The sequence below is a fragment of the Notolabrus celidotus genome, chromosome 8 (genome assembly GCF_009762535.1).
Source record: "Notolabrus celidotus isolate fNotCel1 chromosome 8, fNotCel1.pri, whole genome shotgun sequence".
NCBI lineage: Eukaryota > Metazoa > Chordata > Actinopteri > Labriformes > Labridae > Notolabrus > Notolabrus celidotus.
The window spans coordinates 28,008,029-28,022,019 of NC_048279.1; the positions used below are offsets into that span (position 1 = coordinate 28,008,029).

The 13,991-nt window shown below is 39.9% G+C and overlaps 1 protein-coding gene across 10 annotated transcripts in view; it reads right to left on the minus strand.

The window, feature by feature from the left end:
* Window positions 1-13,991, minus strand: part of fam13b (family with sequence similarity 13 member B) — an 81,994-nt gene that overhangs the window by 42,275 nt on the left and 25,728 nt on the right. For all 10 annotated transcript variants that reach the window (XM_034689410.1, XM_034689400.1, XM_034689406.1 and 7 more), the window contains exons 3-6: window positions 11,142-11,348; window positions 6,642-6,854; window positions 5,706-5,883; window positions 5,142-5,286 (exon numbers count right to left, since the gene is read on the minus strand). In XM_034689410.1, the coding sequence (XP_034545301.1) occupies window positions 5,142-5,286; window positions 5,706-5,883; window positions 6,642-6,854; window positions 11,142-11,307 (702 nt within the window). In that variant the 5' untranslated portion in view covers window positions 11,308-11,348. The remainder of the gene's footprint in view (window positions 1-5,141; window positions 5,287-5,705; window positions 5,884-6,641; window positions 6,855-11,141; window positions 11,349-13,991) is intronic.

A 13,991-nucleotide genomic window follows, 5' to 3' on the forward strand; every position in this document is an offset into this window, starting at 1 on the left:
GCTCGGGTTAAATGAACAGACCTGAAAAATGAGGCTGTCATTGAGAGGCCTAATTAAGAAGACAGACAACAGATAGTCTGACCAACACTGTCAGCAGGCCAAACAAGTTGACAGCATGCAATGCAGCATACTTACTAATCCTGACTGCTTAAATCAAAAGTACAGTCATCAATTTGAAGTGCATTATTATTAATATGCAGCACAGACCTGGAAGTACCTCCCAGACAGTATCAGACAAGTCCAGACTCTGACCACTTTTAAGTCCAGACTAAAAACGTCCCTCTTTCAGGCTGCTTACACTACTCGCCAGTGGATGCTAACCCATTTTTACACCTTTAAACAATTTTTTTACCTTCTTTCTTGATGTTATATTTTTTAATATTTTATGTTTAGATACTTGTTTGTTCAATGTCATATTTTACAATTGGATATTTTACCATTTAATGTCATTTTTTAAATTAGATGTTTTTCAATTTAATGTCAGATTTCACGATCAGATTTTGTTGGGCTGTTGGGCACCCTGCGGTGGTGTCAAGAGGTCTGAGCCAGCTTCGGGCTACGACTCGACACAGAAAAGATTCAATGCGTGAGTCTTAATACTTGAGAAGAAGTTCTCAGATGAATCGAATAATTAAAGGGTTCATTTCGGTTTAGACAAGACCAGTTGTGATTCTGTGTCCGGCGGGGGGGGGCTGATTATTTAGAATAATCCCTCCTAATTTAAATAAATAATAAAACCTAACACTATTTACTATGTACGTTAAGTTACATGAGTACAGAGAGAGAGAGAGAGAGAGAGAGAGAGAGAGAGAGTAGATCAAACATAACTGGCCTCGCATATAAAATGTAAATGTTCCAAGTGTTTGCTGTATGTTTTTGTTGATTGTTGCTGTTCTGTTGTTTGTTTTTAACTCTGTAAAGCACTTTGAATTGCTCTTGTATGAGTGGTGCTTTATAAATAAACTTGCCTTGCCATTATCTTTTCCAAAGATAAAGCAATACATTTCCAGATTAATGCTACTTTCATTGGGTGAATTAACACGTGTGTATAGGATTCATATGTATATTTTTATTCCCCAGCATTTATATCTCTATCATATTTAGTAGTGAGCCTTATTTACATTTTTGATGGGTTTATCTTCAGCTTAGCTTTTATAGATTAAAGCTGACATTGCATTTATTTTAGATTATGGATTTCAATGTCATCTTAGTAGTGGATCAGCATCTGATATGATCTAAACTGGAAGCTTACAGTGAAGTTGCATGAATACACATTCGCACACATTAAGAAAACAAACATCTGTGTTTCTCTGCTTGGTAATAATGTCATAGATAATGATCCCTTTGACGTGACTATCTTCCCTCATATATAACAAACCAAATTAGAACGGTAAGTTAAGCTCAGAGCAAGGTTTGTAGAGCAAGCATATGGAGAACATATAGTATGTAGGTTGTGAGAGGAAGGAGACGGCTAACTGGTTTGCAATCAGACCCCAGGCGTGCTGACTGACTGGCTCAGCAGGAGGACTTACAGCTGCACCAGAATCATTACTAACAGTACAGTAAGGCAGTGCTCAGGAACAGTTATATGACATCTTAAGTCTTGTCCTCACGAGTGCATATTTCCTGAAAACTTCTCAAAATTACCCGGATGAGCTGCATGTGTGAACGCATATAACTGAGATTTTCACCCTACCTTTATCCAACTATAATCCAGGTTTCACCATTTATTAGGGATGTCAACAATTAATCGAGTGAGTGTTAAGAACTTACTCGAACATTGTGAACTCGGAAGAGCGACGCGTTAACAAACTGGTGAAGAAGGCCAGCTCAGTCCTGGACCCTGTGGAGGTGGTGGCTGACAGGAGAATTATGGCCAAGCTGTCGTCTCTGATGGACATTTATATATATATATATATATATATATATATATATATATATATATATATATATATATATATATATATATATTCTCGTTAGAATTCTTGTACTGTACACCTTCTTGTTCGCTGCTGTAACTCCGTGAGTTTCCCCGTTGTGGGATGAATAAAGGAGTATCTTATCTTATCTTATCTTAACGTGATAAAAAGAAAGCATCAAAATGTGCAGAGTATCATCAATGCAAGAGTACATGTAGGTAAGATGTGCTGTTTGGGAAATGTTGGCCTTCACTGACTGATAAACATGAAGATACCAAACATCCACTTCATATTTCTGTGTGAATGTTTAACTATTGCATCCGTGGCCTCTGCAGTAGCCCTGTGGTCTCTGCAGTAACCCTGTGGTCTCTGCAGTAACCCTGTGGTCTCTGCAGTAACCCTGTGGTCTCTGCAATAACCCTGTGGTTTTCATAATTATAAATGTTAGGCATTTCAAAGAAATGTTCCTGTTTAAACAAACCATTCAAACTAGCATTGTGACCTTCTTGTAAAAAAAACCGACTCCAGGCCTTATTCAGAAATAGGATCGCCATGAACATTTTTATGACATTTATGTAATATCCTAAAGAGGCTTAAAAGCAAAAGCCTTTGATAGAGCCTACAAGTCACATTTCTGACAGCAAAGCCAACAGTCTCCAAAGCCCGGAAACACAGAGCTTATTATTTGAACAATCTGCTTATTTTTCATGTTCATAACACACTGGTACAGCCCTGTTGCTCCATTTCTAAGAAGTATGTGTCAAACAGAACATGTTGGCTTTCTGATACCACAGGATGCAATGTGCTTGATTCAAACTTCTGTTTTCTGCCTGGTGTGCACTGCATGAGAGTGAGATGTGCTGACGAATAAAAACTAACTCTCAAACAGTCCAGCCTTTGTGACAAACTAGGACAAAACTGTCAGGAGCTACGTGAACACACAGGTGACGGTGAAATTACTATTTTCATTTCCTTATTTCAATTATTTCCTTCATGCTCTGTCCAGAAACTCTATCTTCCCAACACGTCTTCAAACACTGACTCCAAACAAATACACCCACAGATTTCATCATAGCAACAGCATGCCTCTGCACAGTCTTGCTCTTACCTGAACTGTAATTAAACTGACTTCAATTTTGCCAACAAACACACCAAAATCCAGAGTTGCACTATTTGTTGTTACATCCATGCCAGTATAGTTGAGTTTCAGTGATGTCCCAACATGCAAGAACAAAACTGACCCCTTCTCTGTTCCGGTCTCAATCATTCGTGTTCTCTTCAAAGCAGTTTCTTTACACTTCTTGGTATCTGCAGCTCTCATGTCTGACTACAACAACGTGTAGATCTAACCCTCTCTGAAAATGAGGTAAAATATCAGTTTATTGTAAAGTAGAATTTTCCCTGCAACTAATTGACCTTGTCATTTTGATATTTTAGGAATAGACTGTGTTAAAAATAGGACAAACAGAGCTTAAGAGGAAGAATTGTCGTATTATTTTGTAACATTTTGAACTTTTGGCTTTCCCAACCGGCTCTTAAGTCTGCTTATCTCAAGCATGAAGCGTGTTCATCTCCTGTGTGAAAGCATATGTGTGTGTGTGCTTTTGTGTGTGGGAGATTATCCCCTTCATGAGGGTATGTTCAGTGCACAGTCAGAGCCATCCCCAGTGCAGAGCAGAGCAGGGGCTGGAGGTGTGAGTTGTACGATTACATCATCACCAGCTTCTTTTCTTATCCTCCCCCTCCTTTGCCATCACCCCCTCCCTATGTTTTCTTTTTCTTCTTCTTCTTCTTCTTCTTCTTCTTCTTCTTCTTCTCTCTGCTCTCTCGCCATCTTGTCTCACCATCTTTCTGTCTGCTTGTTCTTCCTCTACCTCCGTCAACCCCCACCTTTTGTGCCCTCTCTCTTACATAAGACACATGGATTAGTACAGAGATGATTTGTCTTAACATATTTTTCTCACTTGTTCTTCTGCAGCAGCAGCTCTCTCTTACTCTGTCTCTTGGTAATAAACTCTGATTCATGAAGTATTGCAGCAAATGAAACTGAGGACAATTGGAGACCACAGGAACTAAGGAAGTGGAGGAAACTGTATTTCAAAGTGATGCATAGAACAAAAAAAATGTACTTTAACTTAGTGCTGAGCAGAATTGTAATCTAATAAACTCTATTTCAGAAGCCAGAGCTTTTCTAAAAGCTTTGTTTTCATCCTGATTGAAAGGAACAATGTGAAGAAGATGAGCACAAGGACTCAAGGTTGAATGTAACACAGGAGCTGAGTTTCCTTTTCGGTTAAAGCACTAAAGTAGAGACAAAACTGCAACAGATGAGAAGTTAAAAGGTAATGAATTGGTGAAGGAAGTGACGGAAACATAAATTCAAAGCAGACTATTTAGAGTAACTGAATCGCTGACTGATTATAGATAAAGAACTTGCTCTTTCCCTCCAGGCCAGACTGTCGGTATTCCTTTACTTTGACATTTAAACGTGATCTTTGCAGCGTCGCCGCTCTGTAGGACGACGTGATCTCATATGTGACATGAACTTCTGATAAAACGCAATGTGAGATACTAATCAGAGTTTGTCTCTTGCAGTTATTGTTTTCATGTATACCTTATCTTGTAATAATACAATGTGCTCAGGTGATTGTAACATTACATGCTGATGATGTGATTCTTGGCCGTGTGGGGAGGTCTACTTCCTGGGCAACAGGGGAAATGACTTTGAGTTTGTTCAGTCTGTCAGTGTATAGCGGAAGAATGTATAGTTCAACACTGTGTAGGGAAGAAAAATAGGCTACATATGTTTAAGTTGAAGTCAGATTCTGCTCTCGACAGTGAACACATCTCAGAGTTTTCAGTGTTCTGCGTTGGTATGTGCGTGTATGTGTGTGTGTGTGTGTGTGTGTGTGAGAGAGGGTGTGTCTGGGTGGGGTTTTTCAGATTCCACTGAAAATATCTTGTTGGAAGAACTTTCTGTTCAGTAAAATTGTGTACTCTACTGACAATAACTGGAGGAGCTAAATATGAATGTCTGTTTGACCGACTGAAGCTTTTTTTTTATAATTCTCAGCCTTGAAGATTTCAGCGTGGCTTGAATACTGCTTTCACAAAATATGACAGCATGACTTGTTTCTGTTTTTCTATCCCCTGCGCGTGTAAACTGTAGAGCCAGCAGAGATAATATGTAACATGGAAGAGATGGGTGTTGTTTCTAAATACCTGTTCATTGATGGAGCTGTAGTCGTTGGTGGTGGAGACATCGTCGTCCTCAGAGTCAAACAGGCCGTCCTGGTTGTCCAACAGTTCAGCCAGGACTCTGCTGACAGACTCCTGGTCTCGAAGGTCCTCTGCTTCTGTTGACAGACTGCAAACAGACAAGAGAACAGTGTGTTGTGTGGGCTGCAAGAAGCAGAATGATTAGAATACCTAAATAAATACACGTGTAAGTGTCTCAGTGTCGCTCAGTGTGTCTGTTAATGTCAGGGAAATCGATTTCTCTCCACACAGGAATCCTGTTGAATGTTACTACTTGAATTTTCTCCAAATGAAAATGTATTACAAAATAATATTTACATTTTTAAAGTCATGATATGCTGACAAGTCTACATTGTCTACAGCTGGAAGTGTGGAGATAAAAATGTGAAAAGAAGGGTCACCTCTCTGAATATTTGGGGGAAAGAAATGCATTTAGTTTCCCTGAGCTCAAAGGACCAAACAGTTTGATTGTTGTGCAATGTTCACTGATTTTCCTTATCCATTGTAACTACTATACAGGCATCTTACTGGAAGATGTCCGGCCCGAAGACAGCGGCCAGCGTCCCGATGTTCCAGCTCTCCTGTTGAAGTGACGCCACACTGGCCAGGAAGCGGCACAGGAAGCGCAGCAAGCCGTAGTTGAGCTGGGGAAGCTGCTGCAGGAGGTACTTCAGGTTTCTGCACAGCTCCTCTTCGTTGCTGTAATCTGTTAGAGAATATATTATGATTAGCTTATTGTATAGCCTAAACTTGATTAGCGATTAAGATTTCAACGTGTTCTTACGTTTACAGGAAAACATAATCTATATTAGAAATGAGATACTGTGGAATGAAGTTCTCTGCGTTCCTGTACAGCTGACCGTACGTTGTTATCATTGGTAAATATGCAGACACAGATAAGACTGATAATCCTCCGGGAGAGGTGAAATGAGGAGGAACGGGAGATGACATTAGAGAAGAAGAATGTTCAAAATGATAATTCGGTTATAATAGACAGAGAAATTAATGATGTGACATGCAAACCTCTGACTGCTGTAATCTGAATGACAGCGACAAGAACACGGGTCATAACGACCAGGGATTACAACAGATTATCTGTGATAAAAACAGGCACAGGGCAGAGAAGGGAAACTGAAACAGAGCGCATGAGGTGGCAGATTCATGAAAGCAATGTGCGTTATCTTGTTTTAACATGTTGTACTCTACCTCTTCATTTGATGACTGGATTGGTTAAGTCATCCATTACATGTTCCAATAGTACACTAAACTGTCCAATCCTCACAAACTCAAAATTGTAAGTGATTTAAAAACAACTTATAAACTTCCAGCAGTAAAGCTGATACTGTAGTCTCATAATGGATAACAGACAGCACATGTTGCTGGTTTCAGAGGACATGGGGTGAAGGAGAGAGTATTGAAGACATGAAGAGTGCCATGAGTGGAGCAGCAGTCCATTCCACGCACCTTGGTGCAGCTGTAGTATGTGTCCCTGAATCGATGTTGGGATAACGGGCTCAGGGAGCTCCTGCAGGAAGAGTCGGAGCAGACTGACAGCTGACGCAAGGTCCGCCTCCTTCTCTAGCTCCACCTCCTCTCCGCTGTCGTAACGCTGGCGCAGCCAATCCACGCGCTCTGCGTTGCCATTCACCAGGAAGAGTCCCTCCAGATCTAGATGACCTGTTGACACATGAACAGAAAAAGTGACATTATTTCTGCATGTTAATACTATCTAAGCCTTTTCCTTATTTTGTCAATGGCTAAACCTTCTCCACCAGGAAAGACGGAAGTATTTAAAAGAACCCTGGCCTCATGCTCAGCTTACATGAGGTCATCGCACAAAAAGAAAATACAAGCTCTGTGGGTTTGTGTGTGTTTGCAAATTAAATGGTGTACGTCACTCCTGCCCTATCAGTAGGAAAAATAAAGGTCATCAGGGTCCTGCGATAAAACCAGATTTACACTTTTTTAATATAATCACATCTTCTGTTCATCTTGTGTTATGGTATGTTTCTGTGCTGATTTGTCACATGATGTCACGCTGTGCATTTTGCTTGTGTATGATAAATGCTTGTGTGTGTTTCCAGCAGCTCCAGGTCAAATTTACACAAATTCAAATCAAGTTTGAAAATGATCACTATTTACTGAAAGTCAGTTGTGAATTCCCCCTTGTGGGTAGATCAAATGATTCTGATTCTATCGGATTACGCAGTATTTACACCTTATACTCCATGATACACATTGTTCTTCACATGGATCACAAAATATCAGTCTGTGAGCTCTGATAAACTCTAAACTAGTAGTGGACCAATGTTGTTTTTTTTCTACAGCTGATGCTCAATAGCAGCCACAGTGATGATGCTGCCTGCAGTGTCTGCAGACTAGGGATGTACATTTTAAGTATTTACCGTGATCGATTTTTGGAAATGTTAACGATCAATTATCGATTAATCATTTAAAAAAGACATTTTTATTCTTATGTCAAGTACGTTGTTTTCCCCGCAGATTATATTTTCCACATCAACAAAATGCATAGAACTGACGGTATTTAATACGGGTACATGTTTGACACGCTGAATATCAACAATCAGGCTTCTCTGCGGGCATAGTCTTATAAAGTGAAGGCTTGTACTACTAACAGAAAAATACTTCGGACTCACAGTGTCTAGTTTTCTGTCTCTTCGTTCTTATTGAGAAAAATAAGTACCTGTACGCAGTCAGGTGTCAGCTGGGAGCGCAACCGGGTCATAAACAGTCCAGCTGCAGAAAAGCCCAGACGGCTCTGATGTTGCTGCTCTGCAAACATAGGGTACTAGCAATTCCTACCAGTCTGTTGGCTTCATATCCAAAGGTAGGGGAAATGTGTTCGTGTCGGCAGCAATTGCGTATTGATCCTCTTTAAAAAGCATTCGTGGAGACCTGTCACTCAGTCGAAGCCGCCAGCTGAGCGTCTCTGCTATGTGCAACCCCTTTAACCAGCTGATTCACATCGAAACACGCTTTAAACTTAAAGCACCTCCCTGATAGCTGAACGAAATATGAAACCACATGTTTTTTGTTACACGTGATGAAAAATAGAAAACAAAAATGTGTGTTTTGTGTAATTTCTTAACAATCAGTTAATCGATAATCGATTAATTGTGGTCAACCCTACTGCAGACATTATTTGTACTTTTTTTTAATCAGCCTTCAGCCTTGTGTGCACAAACATCGGCCAATGCCAACTATTTTAAAATGCCTCGTCACATTCACCCATTCACTCATTCATGACACTGCCCGAGGTGTTTCAGCCACTGGTCTTTCAGGCTGAATGTTCCACTGGAGTCCTGTGCTCAAGAGAATCAAATGACAACTGGGTCTGTAATCATCGTGAGAGCAGCTCAAAGAAATCCACTAATAAACACAATGACAGTGCACAATACTGATGCCCTGACATACTGTTGTTTAATGACAGTCATCTCTATCATCATCTTTGGTCATCCCTATGTTACACTGTTTGATATCTACAAAAGCTAAATCAATCATTGATAAACTGTATGAGCAGCTTTTGTCCAACACATTTTCAATCTCCATTCTAACACTAGATTATCTCCAGAGTTCTGACTTTAAACTGACTGCTGCAGCTGCTAAAACCTTGGACATCAAACAGAAATTAGATGAGAGAGATTAAGGTCTTTTCACTGGCTGAATAACTTCTGAACTGACAGCGGCACTCTGAGCAAAGGCCCGGGAGGATTAGGGTCTTGTTGTTACATAACCTCATATGGTCAAGCAGCCCCCAGGACACACAAACCGTCATCCTGCTTCACTGGACACTTGAGGGGATTTAAGGTGAAGCTGGTTTAAAAAATATCCACTGACTGGTTTTACAAGAAAATGACTCTTTCATGGCTGGATGTGTTGCTGAAGCCACATTAGGAGAGAGAAGACCAGAAAAGTGAGTTGTATCTATTGTTGAACTTGTCTGGACAGATATGAAGAAGACGTATCCAACACACTTCTATTCCTTTCTTTAATATGTACATAGACAGCACATCCAGATCTTGTTAATTTACCTTGTCCTCTATGAATGTCTCGGGACACTCAGTATACTTATTATTCTACATTAAGACACATTGCAAATCAATTCTACGATTAAAACTTTGCACGCTTGTGTAATTTTGTCTGAAATGAGACATGTAGTTGGTTTGCAGAGACACAAGAGATCACACAAGTCCAACAAGCATGTTAGTTTAAGTTAAACAATTCAAAGTGGAAAACAATTGCATTCATAAACGCTCTCATCATCAGTCATTTTAAAGGATTTTGCTGTAGATTCAATCATACTAACAAAACAATGGCAGCAAAGTTTGACGAGTGCTGTCTGACATTTGAAAATGGAGACTTGAATAACCCAACTTGTCCATTTCTCTTGATCTTAAATAAAGAGTGCAACCTTAGAATAACAAGGATTATATTGTGTTGTGTTGGCTGTGGGCTGAATGGGCTATGTAACACTGCAGAGCTGCTACTGAATACACAATGTGCCCTGTACCATCACCAGCTCATACCAGAAAAATTCAGACCGGTTAGTTTAAAAGAAACGGCAAACTCGCGGTTGAGGTAATCTCATATTTTTACCCTTCTCGTCCTTTTCAGAAGAAAAAACTCTGAACTGCCAACTTTTCTTTTTCTAGAGATAATGATGTAAGAGAGAAGTTCCTGCTCTGCCAGGCTTGTAGAGAAATGGTCGGGGGTGGATCTGGGAAAGGCCCGGGGCCAGGACTTTTGGTGGGTTCCTTTTCTTCACTGCTAAGCTTGTCTGTTTTCACAAGTGAAGCTGCAGTTGACAGAACGGTTATGTAATGAAGAAGGAAGCAGACCATGCTGCTGTCTGCTGGTGCATCCAGAGTTCATCTTATCACATACACTGGATCTCTGCTACCGACATATTTTGACTTTATCATGATGCAAGAGCAGTCACAGCAGAGCAACAGCAGCAGGGCGTGCTTGGGAAACTGAAACGCTATCAGATGTGATGAGTGCTTAGAAGTATGTACTTAAGAATGAAACATGGGACACTCACGGTGGACTTTAAATTATGAAGGGGAAAAATCGCCCTGAGTGGAATCTAACTGGTGTTAGTAATCTTATTTCTGTTCTCCTATTCAGTCTAGAGTCGTGTGGAAGGTTCTGAATATTCTCAGTTCAACAGGTAGAACTGATGATTAAAGCTAAGGTTGGTAGTCACAGAAAACTAGCATGAATTTGAATGTAGCATTTCCTCAGGGCTCCGTCTAACCCCCCATGTATTGATTGCCACCGGGACATAAAGATAATTTTAACCAGTATAACAAAAAGTGTATCTAAATCTGACTACCAACCCCAGCTTTAAGGCCTTTACTTTTAATCAATACAGAGAAATCACACAAAAATAGTTCTGAATGAGAAGAAATTGCCATTGCTTGTCATGAATCCTGAACTTTTAAATCTTCGATTCATGGGGCGCCATTGGCCTAGCGGTCTAAGCGTGCGCCGCGTAGACAGAGGCTGTAGCCCCCGTGCAGAGGTCGCAGATTCAATTCCAGCCTTGATCAGCATGTCCTCCACCATCTCTACTCCCCACATTTCATGTCTCTCTTCAGCTGTCCAATAATAATCAATAAAGGCGGCAAAAATGCCCAAAAATATAACTTAAAAAATAATAATAATCTTCGGTTCATTTATGAAGCTATGAGGAAAACAAATATTATGACATTGAACTAACTCCCAGCACATTCAAACAAATCTCTGCAACAGAAACACCAACACACACATGGGTGTGCATGACTCACGTAACTACACTTTATTAAGACAATGACGTGATTGGCTGATCACCCAGATATTCTAACTTTGTGATGTCAACTTTTCAGATATGAATCATGTTTGACACATAGAAAAAGTGCAGCCAAAACAAACCACAACAACAGAAGTGTCTTGATTACTCACCATGCTCCTCGATGTATTCAACGATGTGCTTCACCAGTGCTGGAACCTCGTGGCCACTGATAGTGTGAGTGCGCGTCACCTCCTCCAAAGGAACGCCAAAAACCCGCGTGGTGCCGGCTGAGCTCCCGCCCTCATTGCCTGGCAACGGAGACACGCTCTTCCTCATGGCCTCCTCCTCCTCACCACAGCCCCGCCAAGACCTCACGTCTTCAGGAGGAAAATCAGACGAGTAGAGAGGAAGGGGTTAGATCAAAAGAAAAGTGGGATGGGACAATTGTATGAAAGAAGAGCGCACCAAAGAGTGGTGAAAGTACAACCAATGACTGACAGTGATAAAGACATGATAACAAGAAGAGTGATATCAGTAAACACCTTACCTCTGTCGTCCACAAACAAACAAAAATGAACACCCAAACATAGAGGAGTGGCTACTTAAGACTATGTTAAACCTCCCCTTAAGTAGAGGAGGAGGAAGAGGAGGAGAACAGACAGCAGCACAAGGCCACAGGTCAGCAAAGACTTTTACACCTTGTCACTTAAGAATGAGAAGGAATGGGAGAATAAAGAAGAAGAGGAATTTATGGTTAAGTGCGTTCTGTGTCAACTGTCCTACGACAGATTTGACCTTTGATTTTATCTTCTTTTTCTCAGTTTTTCTTGTTCTCAGTCGCCGTAAAGCACTTTCAATTAAATTTGATTTGTATGAAAGGTGATTTCAAAATAAAGCTTCATTGATTTATTGACACTACTGCAAATATATCTGACCTTTAAGTGTTAATAAAACTGTGGATTGAGGCCAAGTATGGGTCAACTTTCTTTTCAAACGTTCTTTGATTATGTTTGTATTGAAAGTTGGTGTTAAACATGTATTTCTATAAAAATGTAAGGGTCTATTTTCAAAAGTAAAAAAGGGTTTCAAATCTGCCTGAGCAGGGTGATGAGAAGACAGATTGAAGGTTTAGTCAAAAGACCACTGATAACTTTTATTCACGCAGGGCCTGTTTTTTAAATTACATAAATGTGACTCAGTGTGATCCGGTTATCCGTTACATAATCCTTACTTAAAGGTCACTACTTAATTATATTCCATCCCTGCAGTGTTTGTTGTGTCCTCTCTCGTCATCACGCCTTACTTCCCATGCAAAGGGGACCCAGTCACTGGCGGCGTCTGGCAGTGGAATGGAAATTGATGCAAAGCAAAGAAAATCAAGAACTTGCAAGGATTGTTTGTGTTCAAAGTCAGACTCTGAACACGGTGGTCGGTTGGTGAGTAATGCGGATGCAAACAGAGGCAGATGGTTTTATTAATCTGAGGAGGAGGAGGAGGAGGAACATCACATAAACAAGGTTTAACAGAAGATGTCTGTATGAATGTATCTGAATCTACACAAGCAGGTATTCAGGTCTCCAATGCTTGAGACATATGCAGACAGAGAGCGGGTAATGGTGTGGTCAGACAGGATTTTTCTGCTAAGAAGGAAGCTTGTGATAAATGGTCAGCGAGGTTGGTCCTCCTCTTACACCACAGGTTCAAAACCTGTTTCTTGTTGCAGTAAAACAAAGAGTCCTACAGAGAGATCAGCTCCTTTTGTTTGGTTTCCTGAGATAACTATAATTTGATGCAATATAGATATTATTATTACAGTCATTTAAAAAAGCACCTAGTTTAAGTTGTTGTTTATTATAGAATGAGAAGCAATTTTCTGCATCAGTCTGTTTTATGTACGAGAAAGAATAAAGTATGGTGAGCAGATTGGACCTAGACAGAGTGAGCTGTATTCCAGCATAAAGAGGAGGGGCAAGCATCCAATAGCAACGGTCTATTTCTGTCAATTAGTTGCTGATACATTGCAGTGTAAAGGCCAATCAGAATCAAGCACTTTGCACAGTTGTGCTGTAACTTTAGTATGTAGACTTTGAATGTGTCTGATGTTTATGAGATCATTTATCAATTTTTAATCTGATTACAATTTGTAAAATTTTAAGACTTAAAATAGTTAATGATGGCCAAAACTTAAAAATAATACATGACATGTACTTCTTTGCAGATTAAACTTTTACAAAGAAATCATCTTGATGATTTAAAGGTTTTAACTACACAAAATGACACATAATGAAATCTTTGGTTGTTTAATAGTTACAAATGTGTGTGCCCCAAACTGTCCTTGGGAGGTTTGACCAAAGACACTAGCTCTCAGGCTAGAAGCAGTGCTCTGTTTTGGTTTCAAAATATATGAAAAGACCAGTTTTTAGACGTTTTTCTGTTTGGAAAGGTCAACAGAGTGGTTCATCTGTCTCCCAGAGAAAAAAAAAGTATTCTCTCTTTGAAACTAACAAAACTAACTAACTAAAATCCAAGTGGGGCAATCTTTGATTCCTCCAGTATCCAAACCCGATTCTAAATGATAAATCAAACTTACAATCAAGCACTTGTTCGTCACTGACAACCAGTCAAGCTTGTGTTGAGCAGAAAATTATAATTATTCCATGAAATTCACTTTTAGGATATAAAATGTAAAAACTTCCTTTAATAATCCCTTTTTCCAACCCCAACTCATTCGAGGTAGATGGCTGTCTAACATGAGTCTGGTTCTGCTTGAGGTTTCTGCCTGTTAAAGGAAGTTTTTCCTCGCCGCTGTAACTGGTTAAATACTGCGAGGTGCAATACTCATGGTAGATTAAGATGAGAAAAGGCTGAGTCTTATCCTGTCTTGGTGTTGGGGCTCTGTTAATAATTTAACATAGAGTACGGTCAGGACCTGCTATGTTTGGAAAAGCGTCTGTCTGTTGTGATTTGGCGCTATACAGATAAAGATTAATTGATTGATTGATTTATAATACTTGAGTAAA